This window comes from Centropristis striata, chromosome 11, assembly GCF_030273125.1.
Source record: "Centropristis striata isolate RG_2023a ecotype Rhode Island chromosome 11, C.striata_1.0, whole genome shotgun sequence".
Lineage (NCBI taxonomy): Eukaryota > Metazoa > Chordata > Actinopteri > Perciformes > Serranidae > Centropristis > Centropristis striata.
Window position 1 is genome coordinate 37340750 of NC_081527.1, and position 20775 is coordinate 37361524.

Genomic DNA, 20775 nt, shown 5'->3' on the forward strand with positions numbered 1-20775 from the left:
ATGACCAAAAAAGACACAAAATGACCAAAAGAGACACAAAATGACCAAAAACAAGACACAAAATGACCAAAAAAAGAAACAAAATGACTAAAAAAAAGACACAAAATGACCAAAAAAAGGAAACAAAATGACCCAAAAAGACACAAAATGACCAAAAAAAGGAAACAAAATGACCCAAAAATACACAAATTGACCACAAAATGATCAAAAAAAGACACAAAATTACCAAAAAAGACACAAAATTACCATATATGAGAGAAGAAAAAAAGAGAGAGATTAAAACGATAGATTCTAGATATGAGCAACTGCAGAAATTAGAAGATGAAGCCTCATACATGTATTTTGGCCCTACAGTTCTTCTGTTGAAAGTGTGTCATCCAAAGCCTTAACATGCCTGGGCAGTTTTTTTTTATCCCACAGAGATAGAAAAGAAACCCGTACATCTCCAAAAATGTACAAGTGTAGTTTTTAGCAAATATGTTGATACAGTGAGTTCCCTATTCCCATCCCTGGGCCGTAAAGTATACCCCTGCAGCCCCCGCGAGGCGGGGGGGCCCCCCATACCATAGGGCCCCGTCCCTGCCTGTAAAACAAAAAACGTTTTTCTTTTTTTTTTTTTTTTTTTACCGTAACATTTAGGGTTCAGGTCATGATATTGTCTGTATTTTGAGCGTAAAATAAAACAAATATTTAAAATAAAAACAGTGATACAGGGTAAAATTCTGGAAACTATTGTTTCATGAAGTCTCCAAAAACAAAACAATGATATTTTGTAGGCAAGCAAATATCTAGCAGGTGCATCTGAGACCCTTGTGTCACTCAGAGGGGAGTTTCAAAACCTTAAAGAAACTGCGCAAAATCTTGTCCAGTCATGAGGTATTCCGCCTTCATTTCCACAAAAACGCGCAAGGCGCACCAAAAGACACTTTGGTGAGTTCTGCGAGGATGAAAGGCTATCGAAGCAGAGCAGCACTTCACAGTGTCAGTATGTTACGCAGCTCTAGACATTGCCATTGTGCAGGTGACACACAGGTTTCAGGGCATGCAGGAGGTGGCTCCCACGGAGGTTTGGGTTTTTACGCCCACAGGAACTTTTGTCACAATCCAGTGATGAACTGTATAAATCAGCAAGTGCTTTAGCAGACCAATACAAAGATGACTTGTCTGCGGATTTTCCAGAACAAGTGCTTTCATTTAGAACCGCATTCATGTCCACCATAAAAGAAATCGAGCGTGGCTCAGTTCAAGATTTGGCACACACTCTATTCATAAAGCACCACTCCATATTAGCAAGTGTGCCTGATGTTGCCACGGCTATTAAACTGTTTCTCACTCTACCTGTAACTGTCGCAAGCGCCGAAAGATCATTCTCAAAACTTAAATTAATTAAGACTTATCTGAGAAGCACCATGGCACAAGAGAGACTGTCGGGGCTGGCCATACTGAGTATCGACAATAAATGTGCACGCAGACTGGACTTGAAGAGGGTGGTATGGGAATTTGCTCATCAATACATTACCTGAGTAGAAGGTGTTGATCTTGGCCAGTTCTTTTTCACATGTCTGGAAGAACTTCTCCTCAAACTTGGCATAGTACCTCTTAACTGTGTCCTCATCTGTGACTGCAAGAAAATAATAATAATTGTTAGATTTTTGAACCTTCAACAACAAAGTAAAGAATATTTGCCAACCCAGCACTGCATAAACCACCTTAATCCACCTCGATGTATATAGAAAATTAACAAGAGAGAGGAGGGGGAAAAAGGTAAAGACAGAACAGCAAAGTTAGAACAAGGACAAGTCAGGACGAAGGATTGAGAGTGTAAATGTAAAAGTTCATGATTTGTGCAGCAAAGCCTTGTACTTTCTTGCTGTGACCAGCAGGGGGAGTAGTGGAACAGCAACCAGCTCTGTCAACACAAGCTGAAATCTGTCATTTTCTTTGAACAATTGGATTTTTTCAGCCTTCATTTTATGACTGATATGGGCTTTGGGCAGACTTGGAGGAGGAAACAGAACAGGAGAAGGCGTACTGTTAACCTCAAAACCTGGAACACTTAAAATGATTGTTCTCAGAACCTTTAAAGCTTCTATTTGAGAAGAATTTATTTTTCTGTTTTGAACGCACACACACACACCACAGGACTGCTTCCTCATTTGGTTGGTACATATTAAATAGGCCGCCTGGCCATATGGCACTTTTTTTAGAGTGCTAATTTTGCTAAGCTTGTGTGTTTTGAGTGGTGCTCTCTCTATTATTATATATGCAGTAATAGAACTGCATTTAAACTCAAACAGGCTGTTCATCAGCTGATTGAAAGTTTAAGACCATAGCTAAAAAAAACAAAAAACAGTGCTCCCTTGCTAAGATGGAAAGCCTTTTTGCCTTTACCTTCAGGAGATCATGACAGTGTAAAATGTCTGATAGAAAATTACATGAAAGCCAGAGTTCTGCACAGATTTTGACTTTTTAAGGCTATGGTCTTAAACTTTGATCAGTGGATGAACAGCCTGTTTGAGTTTAAAAGCAGTTTTCAATAAATTGCCTACTCATTTTTTTTTGTCTCTTGCTCCCGTTTATTCTTATTGGGCCTTTTAGCGTCCAAACTTTTTTTGGAAATGGGTTGTAGGTTTACATTTGGGCCAACAAACTCATACTTTTGTTTACTAAATTAAGGAGCTTGGTAGCTTGTTTTTTTAACTGATAGTATTAATTCTGTCAAAATTCTTGTCGGTTAACAGTTAAAACGTTAACCATTAACATCTCAATTTTAGATACATTCAACACCATGCTTTTATCCCCACAAAGTGTCTATATTACTGATTAATCACTTTCAAAGTTCAGACATCCATTCACAAGACCCTTTTGCGGTCTGTGAAAAATCAAAGATCATAAGACAAATAAGAGAGATAAGACAGACAAAAATGTAGAAAAACAATTTTTTGTTTAAAGTGCACAGGAAGTTTTCCATTAAGGTTTGGGATCGTCTCCAAGAACATTGTGTTGAATAACAGCATCTGGTTTGTGTTGTTTTGGATAATTATGTCGATAACAATGCTAAATTTACTTGTTACTCCCAAATACCATGTTAAAAGGTTTAATGCCTGTTCCTCCCATTGAGTCAAATGGTTTTTTTTATAGTTTTTCCAGAACGGAGTCCTGTAATTTCCATCAAAAATGGTCACAGAGAACCTGTGTCCAACCACAAACATGAACACTCTGTCACGTCAACAACAACCCAACAACAGGCCGGGCAGGTGGTTTTGAGTCAGACTCTGCAGACTCGGTGATTCACTTTCAGACTGGCTCCTTTTAGACAAGACACCAAATTAACTAAATTGGAGTGTCCCAACCACTACTTCCCTCTGTCTCTCTCTCTCTTTTTCTTATTCAACCTTATTCTGCTCTTTTCTCTCCGTGTCTTGACTCATGTCATCATAATTATGATCATTATTATCATTATGACATGTCTGTCTCTCAGTAATAGTCTATACTTTACATTTGACAATTGATGTTTTTTCGCTCTACTTTCACAGTTACACACATTCACACCTGAAAGTCAGACATTGCACAGGTGAGCTTGTTTTGTGTTTTGTTCCAGTTGAACAGTAGTTAGAGGGAGCGACCATCTACAAATAAAGTGGAGTTAAAACCTATTTATGTTTATATGTAAAAAATCTTTCCTGCCACATGCCATCACACTGTACAATAACAAATAGTCTGGTTCATTACATACTGTCTATGCACTTTATGTGTTTTTTTATGCTCACTGTTCATTGCACCTTATTTGTTTCATAGCGCCAACATTTTTATACTGTATATTCATATTTATTCTGCACTGGAATTCTATTCTACTCCTTAATACATACTCCTTCTTTAAACACTTTATTTTTATTTTTACATTACATTTTATTGTATTTTTTATATTTTATAGCTTGAAGTATGCCTAGGTTGTTCTTTTTATTTAATTGTGTTGTTTTTGTCTCTGTGTGTAATGCTGCTGCTACACTGTAATTTCCCAGCTTGGGATAAATAAAGTCTATCTATCTATTTAGCAACCAGCACAGTCAAACACAACAAGCTTTTCACTAATCCAAGAGAGGTCACATTGTTTTATGAATCCCACCAAACCATCTATGAATCTACTTACCCTTTCATCTTGTAATGAAAGGATAAGAACATTCATAGATGGTCATTTAGAGTAAATCAAAAGTCTTAATGAAACAATATTGTAAAGCCTTTTTTTGTATACTAACTCTTTTTACCAAAACAGCACTTCTATGGTTCACTCCAGCTTCACTTTTGACTTTTTTACCCTTTTATTTGTCTTTTTTTTATCTTTAACTCTGTTTTGGATCTGGAAATGCTGCTTAAAATCCTGTGTATTCATTATGTCATGATGCACATTTGTACATTTTCTGCAGGTGGTCCTTTCCAAACTGTACATGAGACATTTGTGTTATTAGTCTGTCTTCCATTGTTGTGCCAGCATTCACTGATGCTGTAGCGAAAACACTGAAGTTACACAATTATTTTATGTATAAAAGAGAGAGTGAAGAAAAGAAATAGACATGCCAATCATGAGGGAGGCCTTGGTTCAAGATGAAAGGATAAGTAAATAGATAGATGGTTTGTGGGATTGATAAAACAATGTAGCCTCTCTTGGATTAGTGAAATGATTGGTCTGCTTGTGCTGGTTGTTCAATAGGTTTTTAACTACAATTTGTTTGTTGACGGTTAAAGGAGGAAACACACATACACTACTGGTCAAAAGTTTTAGAACACACCAACTTTTCCAGAATTTAATTGAAAATGATGCAGTTTAATGTCTCATTTGCAACATTTAAAATTCTTTATTGAGCATGATAGTGTTTTGAAAGTAAAAAAAAGATTCGAAATCACATTTTATGTTGGACTAAAGGACTAAAAAAAGACACAAAATGACCAAAAAAAGACACAAAATGACTAAAAAAAGACACAAAATTACCAAAAAAAGACACAAAATGACTTACAAAGACATGAAAAGAATTCAAAAATGGACAAAATAGCCCAAGACTCCATAGAGTTAAGTTGTTAACCCATTTCTTGTTCCCTGAAAAAGGCCTACTTGTATAATTCTGACATGTACATTATTTTTCAGTTTTGGTTCAAGCTGTTCATTTGACTTGAACTGCTTGAATTTCAATAAAAAACTGGGAAGTTGGTGTGTTCTAAAACTTTTGACCGGTAGTGTACTTGAACAGTATGTAAGTTAATTTGTTAAAAGTAATTTGTTGGGAAGAGCAGCTGAATGAAGGACTCTTCCAGACGACTGTATCACTAATCCTGCTGGTTGTTAGATGTGCCTCTGAAGCCAAGACCATGAAGGGAAGTAAAGGGGAAGAAATAAACACAATGACAGTCAGTGTGAGGACAAACAGTCAGGTGGAGTTATTCAAAGTCAGGAGACGAGAATGGAACAACCTCTGAATCACAACTTCTTTATAACACAGAGCCATATACAGCGGAAAAATGATTTATTGTTTATCTTCAAGATATTTCATTCAAAATATTGACAAAAATCTAACCTTTAGTTCAAGTAACATAGGTGAAAGAAACACTACATTCTTATAATGAAATAAAACATATATTATTATATACTTAAATTATTCTCAAAAATGTGTATGCCACAATCATTTTGGAAGTCAGCTCTGTCTCCACTGTGTTAAAGTGTTTATGTGTTAATATGTTTTAGTCTTTTTGGTCACTTAATGTCTTTTTTTGGGGGTTATTTTGGTCATTTTGTGTGTTTTTTGGTCATGTTGTGTCTTTTTTTGATCATTTTGTGGTCAATTTGTGTGTTTTTTGGTCATTTTGTGTCTTTTTTTGATAATTTTGTGGTCAATTTGTGACTTTTTTGGTCATTTTGTTTCTTTTTTGGTCATTTTGTGTCTTTTTTTAGTCATTTTGTGAAAACCTTGCAGCCAGTGCACCATATTTATGTAGATTTTGAAGTGTTTGGATCACTGTCCTGCCTGCATGGATGTACTAGGCCTGGAGTGCATCAGTTCACTGTTTGCAAACTACTCTAAACTAATTAATACAAAACACAACTGAGGCTGTTGAGAATGTTTTGGCAAGTAATCAAAATCCTGACCATGTGACGGCACTGGAGGAATCGTCAGAGGATAAAGTCAAAGTTGTTTAAATTAATCCTAAATGAATGGCTGTACCAACTTTAATGGCAATCTATTTGATAATCGTTGAGACTTTTCACTCAAAACCAAAAACCTCGTAATGGCAGAGAAGTCCAGGCATCATTCAAGTTAGTAGGACCATAAATATCTATAAATGATTCTGCCCACAACATTAACTGATTGGTTCTGGTGCAAAAGCTTCTTGCCGGTAACACTTTGATTATCATAGTTTCTAAAAAGGTAGTGATGATATAGAAAACCATAATGCCATTCCAACCCTAACCCTATCCCTAAGCCATTAATATGAGCTGTCTGTTTCACTTGCTGCACTAAAATGAAACATACTGTATGCTTAAAGGCATTTTAAGTAAGTTTTTTCAGCCAGCAATATATATAGTGTATATAACACACTGATTGAAAAAAAAAAAAAAGGGGTGTTGTATAAAACGTAAATAAAACAGAGTAAAAATATTTGCTAATTTTCCAGTTTGCAAACCACTGTTACAGAACATACAGTTTTGTTGAATGAAAACTTGTGGGATATTTTTCTTTACAGAAAAAGGGAACCACTGACTAACTGTACTATCATTTGAGGAAATCGTGCAAGACAAGGGTTGGATTCCAATTCTGCGTATTAATTCCGGTGATTAACGGTTCATGATTTTGATTCTTTGAGGGGCAAGGTTATAACAGGTCACATGCACATTTCACAGAATGAAAAAACACATTTATAAAAAAACTAATTTTTAACTTCAATTTCTTTTTTAAGGTGGCCAGATGGCCACCTTATTTATTTTGGAGTGAGATAGTAAAATCAGTTTTTACACATTTGACATGGTAAGAGCTTGGGTCATTCTGAAGAGGACTCCTTGGAAACTTTCAGCAAACCTAGTTTTTTGTTAAGACAATGACTTATTATGAATAACCATGACTCCACATTTTTTAACACTATAAAAGCTCTCAATTAAAATAAGTATAACCAAAACAAAGTGTGTGTTTCATTATGATGCATTAGCTAAGTTGAGCAAGTTCATGACTGCATGCTAATTTAAGAGTGCACTAAAATTAAGTGGGAGGTACGAGAATCACATCATTAAAAATGACGACTCCACTTGCATGAGATCAGAAAACGTTGTAAGCACAAAGGATTTTCTGTGAAAATACTGGTGTGTTCCTTTAAGTCATGAAAAGAAAACAGATCAAATTTTGGTTCACATTCATAGGGTTCCTGCTTATTTGCTTTTGCATTGCAACTTCCTGTTTTTAATGCAAACAGCAGCTCCACACGGCTTGTTATTATTAGTGTGTGTGTGTGTGTGTGTGTGTGTGTGTGTGTAATAAATACCTTCAATAGATGGGGCCTGGTCCTGAGCAGCATAGAGCATCTCTTTGAAAGCCTACAGACACAAAGAAAGAATAATTGATCAACTCGTTAAATATCAAACAATTGAGATATTTGAAATCTTGTGAAACGTCCCCACAAGGTTAAAAAGGTTTGTGCTATCTTATGTCCCATTAATGTACGCCCTGTTACATAATGTCAGTAGATGTATCCTTATATCCCGCTGGATAAATGTTTTGTCATAACATACAGTGAAGTGTCAAGCTCAAAGGATTTTTTGTTGTCATTGAATTAAGCAGAATTTATTTAGTGCTATTATAGATTAAAAATTCCAAATTGTAATGTACACAATTACTGTGATAAGTTCCAATATTCACTAATATGCTTAAATTTTACTGAACACATAACTTAACTTGAATACCATACTACTTTACCCCTTCACAATAAAGTAACTGTACATCCACTTTACATTGTCAAAGGCAAAAAGAACACATTTTAAGAGCCCATTTTCATTCAGATATGTTGAGGTCAGAGGACAGCTTGCTAAAAAATAAAATAGCATAGCTATGGTATGTTACTTCACATCCGTCCTGACAGGATAGCATGGCATGGTTGACACTAATGGATTCTTTAGATCTTCTACAGCAGTAGTTCTCAACCTTTTTGAGTCGCGACCCCCAATTTAACATGCATGTTGTCCGCGACCCCCACTCACTGAACACAATCTCACACACACAGTTCAGATCACCCAAAAAAGAAACAAAATGACCAAAAAATACACAAAATGACCAAAAAAAGAAACAAAATGACAAAAAAAGACACAAAACGACCAAAAAAAGAAACAAAATGACCAAAAAAGACACAATGACCAAAAAAGAAACAAAATGATCAAAAAAAGACAAAAAATTACCTAAAAAAGACACAAAATGACCAAAAAATACACAAAATGACCAAAAAAGAAACAAAATGACAAAAAAAGACACAAAACGACCAAAAAAAGAAACAAAATGACCAAAAAGAGACACAAATTGACTACAAAATGATCAAAAAAAGACACAATGACCAAAAAAGAAACAAAATGATCAAAAAAAGACACAAAATGACCAAAAAAAAAGACACAAAATGACCAAAAAAAGACATTAAGTGACCAAAAGACTAAAACACATTAACACACGCTGGCTTCCAAAATGATTTGGCGACCCCCAGAAATCATCTCCCGACCCCAGTTGGGGTCCCGACCCCAAGGTTGAGAATAGCTGTTCTACAGTAGTTTCATATGAAAGGAAAAAAAATCTGATGGCTTCAGGATTTACAGGCACAACATGCTAAGTATAAGGCACCATACACTAACTGGGCATGTTTGAGGTCAGTTATTGTGAAAAAGATTGAAATAAAAGCCAGAACTGGTTTCATTATCAATTCATTCATCAATGTCGCTGACATTGCACTGGTGAATTAGTATAATCTGGCCTTTTGTTGCCTTCCCTGTAATAATGCAGTGCCAATGATGCAGCCAGCCAGTCTCCTTCATGCTGTGTGAGAGGAAATCTGCAGTGTTTGCTGCAGCTCGTCTCTGCAGTCATTCAGTCTCAGCAAGTACTACAGGACAGCAGGACAGGCGCCCTCTTTCATATGCTCTCTGAAGGCTCAGATAGTAGAGTGGTCATTCACTCAGTGTTTCAGAATGCCAACAGAGCACAAGACCACAATGGCTGCACTGTGAGCCAGTCTGCCAGCCAGCCAGCCAGTCAAAGAGCAAGAGAGCTAGAGCTGCAGGAGCAGCAGAGTCAAGGTCATCTATAGCCCACTGGGCCCACTGGGCCGCCTGCTGCAGCCTCACAACAATGTAAACAACAACACCACAGACAAACAGCCGAAGACAGGGCAGATCGTTTATTTATTAAATCAGGGTTACTGAAACTTTCAGAAATAATAGAACTCCAGACACTTTAATTATGTTCAAAGCCAGAAACAGCCAGTTTTTAGCGTTTTTTTTTTTCCTTTTTTAATTTTGTGTCTTTTTGGTGATTTTGTGTCTTTTTGGTGATTTTGTGTCTTTTTTGGTAATTTTGTGGGTTTATTTGGTAATTTTGTGGGTTTATTTGGTAATTTTGTGGGGTTATTTTGGTAATTTTGTGTCTTTTTTTGGTGATTTTGTGTCTTTTTTTGGACATTTTGTGTGTTTTTTTTGGTCATTTTGTGGGTTTATTTGGTAATTTTGTGGGTTTTTTTGGTAATTTTGTGTATTTTTTTGGTGATTTTGTGTATTTTTTTGGTGATTTTGTGGGTTTATTTGGTAATTTTGTGGGTTTATTTGGTAATTTTGTGGGTTTATTTGGTAATTTTGTGGGGTTATTTTGGTAATTTTGTGTCTTTTTTTGGTGATTTTGTGTCTTTTTTTGGACATTTTGTGTGTTTTTTTTGGTCATTTTGTGGGTTTATTTGGTAATTTTGTGGGTTTTTTTGGTAATTTTGTGTATTTTTTTGGTGATTTTGTGTATTTTTTTGGTGATTTTGTGGGTTTATTTGGTAATTTTGTGGGTTTATTTGGTAATTTTGTGGGTTTATTTGGTAATTTTGTGGGGTTATTTTGGTAATTTTGTGTCTTTTTTTGGTGATTTTGTGTCTTTTTTTGGACATTTTGTGTGTTTTTTTTGGTCATTTTGTGGGTTTATTTGGTAATTTTGTGGGTTTTTTTGGTAATTTTGTGTATTTTTTTGGTGATTTTGTGTATTTTTTTGGTGATTTTGTGGGTTTATTTGGTAATTTTGTGGTTTTTTTTGGTGATTTTGTGTCTTTTTTTTGTGATTTTGTGTCTTTTTTGGTAATGTCCTGTTGCAGGAGCAGCAGAGTCAAGGTCATGCTATAGCCCACTGGGCCCACTGGGCCCGCCCACTGCAGCCTCACAACAATGTAAACAACAACACAGACAAACAAACAGCCAAAGACAGGGCAGATGGTTTATTTATTAAATCAGGGTTATTGAAACTTACAGAAATAATAGAACTCCAGACACTAGGGGTGTGCCATATCGTATCGTTCATTAAAATATCGGTATATTTTTTTATGGTTAAAAAAATGCATATCATGATATTGGCAACATTCCTACTTCTTGATGTAGTCAAACCCCCACGTTCGTTAGCCACGAGCTAACATTAGCTAACAATTAAAGTTGTTTTAATCACAAAAAGCTACTTACTCTCTGTCGCTAAACACATGCAGCTTTCAAAATAAGAGCAAGGTGTGTTAACAGAATCCACCACAGAACTTAGAAGAAGACTGTCAAAATAAGATGCCTTAAATAAAACATAAAAGAACCTTTATTCTCCTTTACAAAATGTCATTAAAATATGCCCCCGCAACCCCTAAATGGTTATTTTTATTATTTGCTCATACTCAAGAGTAATTTTTTTTGCATTTGGCAACTGTTGAGATTTGCACTTCACACTACATTTGAGATTTAGATTTATTTATACAGACTAAAAAAATCATATTTTCTATATCTTTTTAAGTATTTCGTAATATAGTGAAGAATATCGTTATTGCAAAAATAGCCTGAAATATCGTGATATTCTTTTAGGGCCATATCGCCCAGCCCTACCAGACACTTTTAATTATGATCAAAGCCAGAAACAGAGTTTTACCAGTAAACCTGCAAAAGCTATTTGTGTTCACTGCAGAAGAAGAAAATCATAGAAGAAGATTTAATTGTAAGCACCAAGTTGCTCGTACTACTTTAAAACAAATGTGTGTTTCTGTTGTTGGTGTAAAAATATGGAATTCCCAACTACAGGATTTAAAAGGTTGTACAGACATTAATAGATTTAATAAAATGTATGAATGCAGAAAAAATTGTCAATATGTACTAGAATCTTAAACTGATTGTTTATGATCAGTTGTTTTTTGGTCTTTTGTTTTTGAGATGATAACATGTGCTTGTATGGGTTTTTGTTTGTTTTTTGTCTTGTTTGTTTTTGTTGTTTTAAGTGTTTTGTTATAATCAAAGTTTACTGAAAATCCATTGTATGTGATGTCAGACCATCTTTTTTTACTTTTATTGTTCAAGTACGCTGTAAAAACAAACCTGTTGTTTTTACGGTAAAAAACCGGCAGCTGTTGTTGCCAGAACTTTACCGTAATAAATACGGTGCAACTTTTTGTAATATTACAGTAAAATTGTATTAGCACTGTTGATATCCCGTTTAAGATGCCATTTTAGTCCATATTTTAGCATAAAAATAAAAAGTTTTTCCATCAAAAGAAACGCTGCTCTGCCATATAACTGACAAGAAACACTTTATAAATGCCAGATTTTACCATTAAATATTACAGTATATTTCTGTTGGAGATATGGTGTTTAGTACATTTAACAGAAAAGTATTTAAAAAAAATAATAAATGCAAAAATGACGGCTTGTATATATATATTACAGTATATTTTTTGCACGACAAACATGGTGCCAGTGTATTTTACAGTGGAGTAATGTATTCTTTTTTTTTTAAATGTAAAAAATACTGTTTTGGCTGATATATACATTTACGATGTTTCATTGTTACTGAAACTGAATTAACCCATTTATCATTTTACTCTCATGGTTTAGCAGTTTTTCACCGTAAAATCTACAGACATTTTGGCAGACAAACATAAGAAATGTTTTCTTCTTGCTGCTCCTTTCTAATCATGAAGGTGTAGAGTGTGTCTCTGTACACATTTTGTTGTCCACTTTCATGAAAGGAACAAAAAAATTCCGTCCATTCTGAATTCAGATAAAGATACAAATAATTGTGGTTGAAGCCTGACCCCCCAACATATAGTATGTGGTCTGAAAAAATAAAAGAAATATATCAAATGGAACAAATAACATACTCCTTAAGACTTCAAAAACATATATTCACTAAAAGGTGGTGCCCCGCTATGGGTAAACTGATATAATTTTATTTCTTTTATTCCATTTTAATTTATATTTTTCTTTGTCATTATAGTCTCTGTATTTTTTTTGATGTACCATAAGTGTTACCATGTGTATGAAACAGCAGATATGTTGAATATGATTCTGTACACGATTGTGAAAAAAAAAGATACAAATCATTTAGTTGGTTGAAAAGATATAGATATGAATGATGCAGGGCTTCAGTGTTAAATATTCTCAGGTGAGGAGCTCAAAACGTCCATTAGGACGCCATATTGTCCTTTTCATAGTTTACACATAACACCACTGCTCTGTGGGAACGCCCACCTGGTGAGCAAAACAAAGTTCCCTTTCACTGTCTGCAGCTCAGCTTTTACCACAGTTAGCCAGAATATCAGTCGTTGTTCAGTTTGATGCAAAAACAAGCAAGATGAGTTGAGATGTTTCTACAGAACCCTGTCTCAGAAGAAAACCCAAAGGAGGAAAATGTGGATCAGTGCAATTGGGGTCGCGAGATGATTTCTGGGGGTCACCAAATGATTTTGGATGTCAGCTCTGTCTCCACTGTGTTAAAGTGTTCATGTGTTTTATTCATCTGGTCATTTAATGTCTTTTTTGGTCATTTTGTGTCTTTTTTTTAAGATATTTTGTGGTCAATTTGTGTCTTTTTTGGTCACTTTGTTTCCTATTTTTGGTCATTTTGTGTCTTTTTTTTAAGACATTTTGTGGTCAATTTGTGTCTTTTTGGGTAATTTTATGTCTTTTTTGGGTATTTTTTTGTCTTTTCTGGTCATTTTGTGTCTTTTTTTAATCATTTTGTGCTCAATTTGTGTCTTTTTTGGTCATTTTGTGTCCTTTTTTGGTCATTTTGTGTCTTTTTTGGTCATTTTGTGTCTTTTCTGGCCATTTTGTGTCATTTTTAAAATTATTTTGTGGTCAATTTGTGTCTTTTTTGGTCATTTTGTGTCTTTTTTTTTAGACATTGTGCATTTTTTTTGACTATTACAAAAAGTAAAAATACTATGTTCGGATTAGACATATTTAAAACATCATAAATCATAAAGTTACATATTGTATTTTTTGCATTTTCGAAAAATGGAAAAGTTAACTTAAATTTTAGTTTACTCTCTTTGCTGCCATGCATCATGGGAATTCTGTGACAATGTAACCATATAATCACGATTTATACCAGTATATGGCGTCATCACATTTATCCAACAGAGGGCGCTACGACTCCATTGTTCACAGATGTAGTCAGACAGTGAAGAGTCAAGGAGTGATGGTGAGTTGGAAAATAGTTTGAGAAAACATTGTTGTAACGTTAAACAATGACTCCACCATTCTCACTTAACTCTAATAAAACCCTCAGGGTTTGACACTATGTATGGCCTCATTTAGAAGAAAACAGAAGATAAAGAATGTATGTAATCGTATGATTTGGGGCGTGGCTACCTTTGATTGACAGGTGACAAGGCGAGCTGTCATCAGAAGAGAAGAAATGCAATGCATTTCCACGGCAATGTGTCAACAAAGTTTGAAAAGAAATAAAAGGACATTTATCGGTTTGGTCTCATAATTTTGACCCTTTCATACTGTATTTTGACATCATTTTTTGTTTTTGTTTATTTCAACATTTTGTTAATTAACCCATTGAAGCCTGGAAAGCGGATACGTCGTTTTGTAGTATTTGTATAAGCTCTCAAATACTTTTTGAATTTCATTTCTATCTGCTACAGAGGCTGAAAAATCTATTATTTAGTAGAAGAGTTGAAACTTCTGTTGAATTTCCAGAAAAACTTCAGGTTTTAGGGGCTGATTTTAAAATCGCCCAGAGGTTTTACAGGTGTTTTAGGCGTCAATGGGTTAAAAATGTCTTGTTCAGTGTTTGGTTGGACTAACAGACACTCCAAGGAGTCACTGTTCATTTTTCTGACGTAAGTAACGTACATTTAGTTTTTTTTTTTTGCCAAAATGAACATCACAGTTAATGCTAACATGAATTAGCAGTGACTTCTCTCAGTCAGGTTGAGGTGTCATCAGATTCCTCTCTCTCCTCCACAGTCCAAATATGGTCTGCTCCATGTTCCCAAAAACAAGATGGCGACGAGTGTAATGCCAAACTTGATGCCTCAAACGGGCCACAAACCAACGGGTGACGTCAATACCTCCACTGTTTATAAAGTCTATGATTGCAACATCCATTGCATCATCTATTGCACGTCTGTCCGTCCTGGGAGGGGGATCCCTCCTCTGTTGCTCTCCCTGAGGTTTCCCCCCTTTTTTTTTAAGGAGTTTTTTTTTTCTTGTTCGCATTACATATGTATTGTCATCCAGTAAATCTTTGATGGGACTCACAACCACTAGCTTTACTTTCATGGTAAGTCTAAATTAAATTTAAACCTCAAAGCTCGTGTTGTTGATCTGTGAATAATGAGAAATAACTTGATGCCTTAGGTCAGCTATTCTCAACCTTGGGGTCGGGACCCCAATTGGGGTCGCGAGATGATTTCTGGGGGTCGCCAAATCATTTTGGAAGTCAGCTCTGTCTCCACTGTGTTAAAGTGTTCATGTGTTAATGTGTTTTAGTCTTTTTGGTCACTTAATGTCTTTTTTTTGGGTCATTTTGTGTGTTATTTGGTCATTTTGTGTCCTTTTTTGTGTCTTTTTTTTTAATCATTTTGTGGTCAATTTGTGTCTTTTTTGGTCATTTTGTGTCTTTTTTTTGGGTCATTTTGTGTGTTATTTGGTCATTTTGTGTCCTTTTTTGTGTCTTTTTTTTGATCATTTTGTGGTCAATTTGTGTCTTTTTGGTCATTTGGTCATTTTGTGGTCAATTTGTGGTCATTTTGTTTCCTTTTTTTTGGTCATTTTGTTTCCTTTTTTTGGTCATTTTGTGTCTTTTTTTAGTCATTTTGTTTCCTTTTTTGGTCATTTTGTGTCTTTTTTGGTCATTTTGTGTCTTTTTTGGTCATTTTGTTTCCTTTTTTTTGTGATTTTGTTTCTTTTTTGGGTGATCTGAACTGTGCATGTGTCGCGGAGCTATATGAGCCCTAATGTCTAAACACACAGCCAGATAGATACATGGTCTCTTGTAATCAGACGATAATCTGTGGTGACAGAGTGCTTTCAACATGCTATCATCAGCAGCGAACACACAAAATATACACACACACATCTGAGTAATAACTGCACAGCGTCATGCTTTCCCACACTCCTGAGGCCCGCAGAATATGTGCACGTGTGTGAAACTGTGCGTCTATGTGTGAGTTGTCAGTCGGCAGACTCAGCATGTGCTAAAGCGCAAGTTTCCAAAACAAAACGCACGCAGCTCAACAGGAAGGAGGGCAGCTCTGCTTATCCTCACAGATTACCCTACTTTCCCCCTCTCCACCTCTCTCACAGGAGCTCACTCCCTCTTGCTGGCCTGACTCAAGTTGCGGGCATTTTCTTTTCTTTCTCACATACGTCTGCCTTGATCCAGACTCATGACTTGTTATCACCTCCAACAGGCTGTTAACCTGTTACTGTAAAGACAGCAGTCGCACAAAAGAGGAATTATAGAGTTGTTTCACATTTTCAGTGGACACTTGTGGGACCAGCTTTGTTGCAGATATTTTTTAATAAGAGGCCTTTACCAAAATCAATTTTTGATAAATAATTGACAGTCTTTTACAATAAATAAAAGAATGAATCTTGAGAAACACTGCTTTGTCTGTACATGTTGTTGTGTTTCTGAACAGTGACTGTTTCTTCTTGGTCGCTTTGTTTGTTCTGAGTTTAGAAAAATACACATTAAAGAACAGTTACCAACTAGAACATTTCTTAAGCTACAGTATGTGACATTAATTTGTTCCAGCGTCTTCAAATGTTCTGTTTGTCTCTGTTTTTTATCACATAGACCAGGGGTGTCAAACTCAAATACACAGTGGGCCAAAATGTAAAACTTGGACAAAGTTGCGGGCCAACATTGATATTTATTGAAAAAATGGACCTAAACAAGTTCAAACGAAATGGAACAAGCAAAGCTTGATATAACTTAATATTGCAAACATGCAAAATCGAATATCAAATAAAACAAACAAACACATCAATGGCATTCATTTCTTAAATAAAATTCAAATAAAAATCATATGTCCCTTTATTTTATATGCAGCCTTCTTTGAATTTAAATTTAACAGTAATCTTTTTCCACAGGCTAAAAATAAATGTGAGAATAAAATAACAATAATAAACCAAATGACTAATAATAATATCCTTCAATGAATGTGCAGCCATTCAAACCTTGGACTAGCAAGAAAAAGTGCATAAAGACAACTTTAATTGTTGCTCAGTTTGCTCCACACTGATCTACTGTGTTCAAGCCAAAACACCAGCAAAGCATTCTGGGATTTGTAGTATTATTGGCGCTGTATAATACCGGCGGGCCAGCTCTGGTTGTCATTTGGTATTTCCTCGCGTGTTTTCCCAAATCCCTTTTATTTTTTCTTCAATTTTACTTTTTCTTCCTCCTTTTCTTTTGTCCATTATTTACATTACATTTGCAGGTGAAAATATTACTGAAAATATAGGCTGGTTTTCTTATAAAATGCAAAAATGAATTAAACTGACTGAAGCTAATTTTTAGATATTGTTCACTGTTGTGAATATTAAAAGATTTAGTGCTTCAAAATCAAGAAGTTTGTCTATAGATCTACCTGCTGTTAGTATAAAATCAACATATGTTCTGTATGACAGTGTAGGCCAGCATTTTTTTCATTATCAGTTAATCTGCAAATTATAACCTCCATCAAATCTATAAAATATCACAGAATTGTGAAAAATGTCCCATCACAATATTTTTCTACCAAAGAAATCTTCAGATTGCATGCTTTGTCCATAAAACTGTATAAAACCCAGTTACAGTAAAGAAAAAAAAACAGCCAACTGTCACATTTGAGAAGCTTAAACTAGATTATTTTAAACTTCATCAGCAAAACAAAAAAAATTAATTATAGGTGGTAGGGCTGGGCGATATGGCCCTAAAAGAATATCACGATATTGCAGGCATTTTTTGCGATAACGATATTCTTGAAGATATTAGGAAATACCTAAAAAGATATAGAAAATGTATAAATAAAAAAAAATCTAAAATGTAGTTTGAAGTGCAAATCTCAACAGCTGCCGAATACAAAAAAATTACTCTTGACTCTTGAGTTTAAGCAAATAATAAAAATAACCATTTAGGGGTTCCGGGGGCATATTTTAATGAAATATTGTAAAGGAGAATAAAGGTTCTTATATGTTTTATTTAAGGCATCTTATTTTGACAGTCTTCTTGTAAATTCTGTGGTGGATTCTGTTAACACACCGTGCTCTTATTTTGAAAGCTGCATGTGTTTAGCGACAGGGAGTAAGTAGCTTTTTGTGATTAAAACAACTTTAATTGTTAGTTAATATTAACCTTACGCCACTACATCAAGAAGTAGGAATGTTGCCAATATCATGATATGCATTTTTTTTTAACCATAAAAAAAAAATATCGATATTATCGTGAACGATACGATATGGCACACCCCTAATAGGTGGCAGGGCAAACTGTCACTATGGCAGTTCTCCCAAAACTTCCAAAAGAGTACAGGGAAAATAATCGATGATGATGAAACAGTTCATGCGTCAGAGCAAGACAAAGTATAAAAAATGATAAAACGTCTTATTTCCTGTTGCCTATGACTATGTACGTCAGTACTGACGTGTGGATGTTCAGGTCTGGACTCCCATCACGCAGGAGAAATTTGGGGCAGATTGGACAATGTACGCTGAAGAGCAACTTCCTGTTCATGGCCAGAACTCGAAATTGGCTGCACCGCCAGAGGCACGCCGTTTGATGAAAATACACAATCTTCACAACAATGCATTATCAACATCTTGAGGCTCTTCTGACCCATTTTAAAGTTGATCCGGTGAACCGGCTAGGAGCAGGACATCATAATCCAAAATGTTACTTCCTGTTGCCAGCAAGGGGTTCTATGACTTCGTGTCAATATTTATATGTCTGACGAAAACGTACAGTCTTCTCTAAAAAAAAAAAAAAAAAACTTGTTACCTAATAATAATTAACTAATACACAAGACTTGTGTCTACTGTTTAAAGTTTAAATGGAGTCTCTAGGTGAAATTATGCCGGAGAAGTAGACGTTTAAAAATCTCCAATTATTGTTCTTTTTCGCTCACAATGAAAAGTGATCTGTTTCATTCTGAAGAGTCAGCTTTTTCAAAACCAACATGGCTCAGTTCAAAATTTTGTTTCAAAACAAAACTCCTGTTTAATCACGAAAACACCATATTTCGCCATCATGCCAAGCCCCCATACTTCATTCATACATACATTATCCTTCACCGTTTATCCGCTCTCGGGGCGCAGGGGAAAGCATTACCGCATTTCTACCATTAAAACCGGGAGCGATGTTGCGTCACTCTACCATTAAGGCCGGGACAGCGGATATGTCATTTTGTAGTATTTGTATTTTTTTCCACCTATTTTCGGTCTCTTGGCCAATGAAATGCATCAGAATCATGATCAGAATACATCTGGGAGTGTCGCAATGCATCATGGGACTTTTCCAGAACTTTAAATCATGGAGGAAGACGACTATAGTGGAGGAGCTCAGCAGGAAGTGACGGAAGAGATCTGATGAAAACAGCACCGATGATTTTATTGCTGATCCGGACTTTAAACCCTCAGAACCAATCGACCAGATTTATGGATGAGGAATATTTTTTTAGACGACATATTTTCACCGAAGAACAGACAGATTTGTGGCCATCTGGAGATAATAATAATATTATTAATAATATATTAATATTAATAATAATAATAATAGGCTAATTGATTGTGATGATCATATAAGAAATCATGACTGTTTATGTCTTCTATTACTTTATGCGTCGTTGAGTACCCTGAAAAGGGCAATATATAAAATGTATTATTATTATTATTATTTATTATTATTATTATGATAATTATTTCTTTTTTTATTACAGTAGGCTAATGAGAACTATGTCTTGTTCTTCCAATGGTCATATCATGTTAGCATCTTGCTAATGGGCATGTATTAGTATTATGCATAGGATTTTTTATTCAGTCAAATGTAACATTTGCCGAGTTTGTTGATTTTTTAAAAAACTTTATTGAAGGTTTGGACAAATAAACTCAACGTCGTATGAAAGCCATGGGTATAAGCTCTCAAATACTTATTGAATTTCATTTTTATCTGCTACAGAGGCTGAAAAATCTATTATTTAGTAGGTGTTGAATTTCCAGAAAAACTTCAGGTTTTAGGGGGTCATTTGAAAATCGCCCAGAGGTTTTACAGGCATTTTTTTCCAGGCGCTTTAGGCCTTAATGGGTTAATAGAATACAACAGCGAAATGTGATGGAAGCGGAGTGTCTGAAGTTTCTCTATAAATAGCATCACAATTACTGTGCTTTTTAAACAAGGTGAAAATCAAGGGATTGTGGTGGCACTACCTCTTTTCTGTTCATTTTGTTTCAGACTAGTTGCTTTGACATGAAAACAGGTAATAATAGAATGACAGAATTTGTGCATCTGTGTCTGGTTGTTCCAAGGTGCTCCTGCTTCTCCCACAGCAAACACATACATGTTAACAATTAAGACTACTCCTTCTCTTTTCACACTGTGGCTTGTCTACTCCTAAAAGTCAAACAGGTCAAAGGTCGAGGATGCCTTTCTCAATCCCAAAGTTCTTAACTGTTCTTCTGAGATCCGAGTTTTGAGAAAGCGAAATTGTAGAAGCTTTTCTGAAATTTTAGACTTTTTTTTAATAATTTCAAAGATTGATATTCCTCAACCTCGGCTTGTATGTTTTTAATTGCATTATCTTATGTAGTTAAATGCTAGAGGTATCTATATTTTTTATCATAATTAATGGAAGTGAAGTCCATCTTTTATCCAATGGAAGTCTCTTACCAATTTTACTTTTTTTTTGGCCAGGCTGTGTACAATATAACTCATTTTTTTTAAATCCCAAAACAATAATCCCACACACATTTTCGTGAAAATGGACTATTTGGCAGTGTTTAATAAGTCTGTCAGTGTAGTTTTAGAGACTCTTCTCTACATGTCTGCTGACTCAGACTCCCAACTGCAGACTATGAGTGCAAGGAAATAGTTGATTCACCCTTATTTTTCTGTCAGCCGCTATATTCATCACTCCAACTGAAACTAGCTACCATCAGCAAACTAACTTCCCATGAACGAGGGCTGCTGCGCCATGGTTTTTCCACCAAAGAACTCAAAGACCTCACCACACTATCATGTCTAAACAAAACACAATTGCATACGTAAAATA

General features: G+C 35.2%; 1 protein-coding gene and 1 long non-coding RNA gene across 2 annotated transcripts in view; both read right to left on the reverse strand.

Moving 5' to 3' along the window:
* LOC131979915 (uncharacterized) overlaps positions 1-20775 on the reverse strand; it is an 86657-nt gene that overhangs the window by 38840 nt on the left and 27042 nt on the right. The gene's annotated exons all lie outside the window — the stretch shown is intronic.
* LOC131979886 (xenotropic and polytropic retrovirus receptor 1 homolog) overlaps positions 1-20775 on the reverse strand; it is a 45108-nt gene that overhangs the window by 16332 nt on the left and 8001 nt on the right. Inside the window, exons 2-3 of the mRNA XM_059343961.1 lie at positions 7522-7573; positions 1520-1621 (exon numbers count right to left, since the gene is read on the reverse strand). Coding sequence (XP_059199944.1) covers positions 1520-1621; positions 7522-7573 — 154 coding nt within the window. The remainder of the gene's footprint in view (positions 1-1519; positions 1622-7521; positions 7574-20775) is intronic.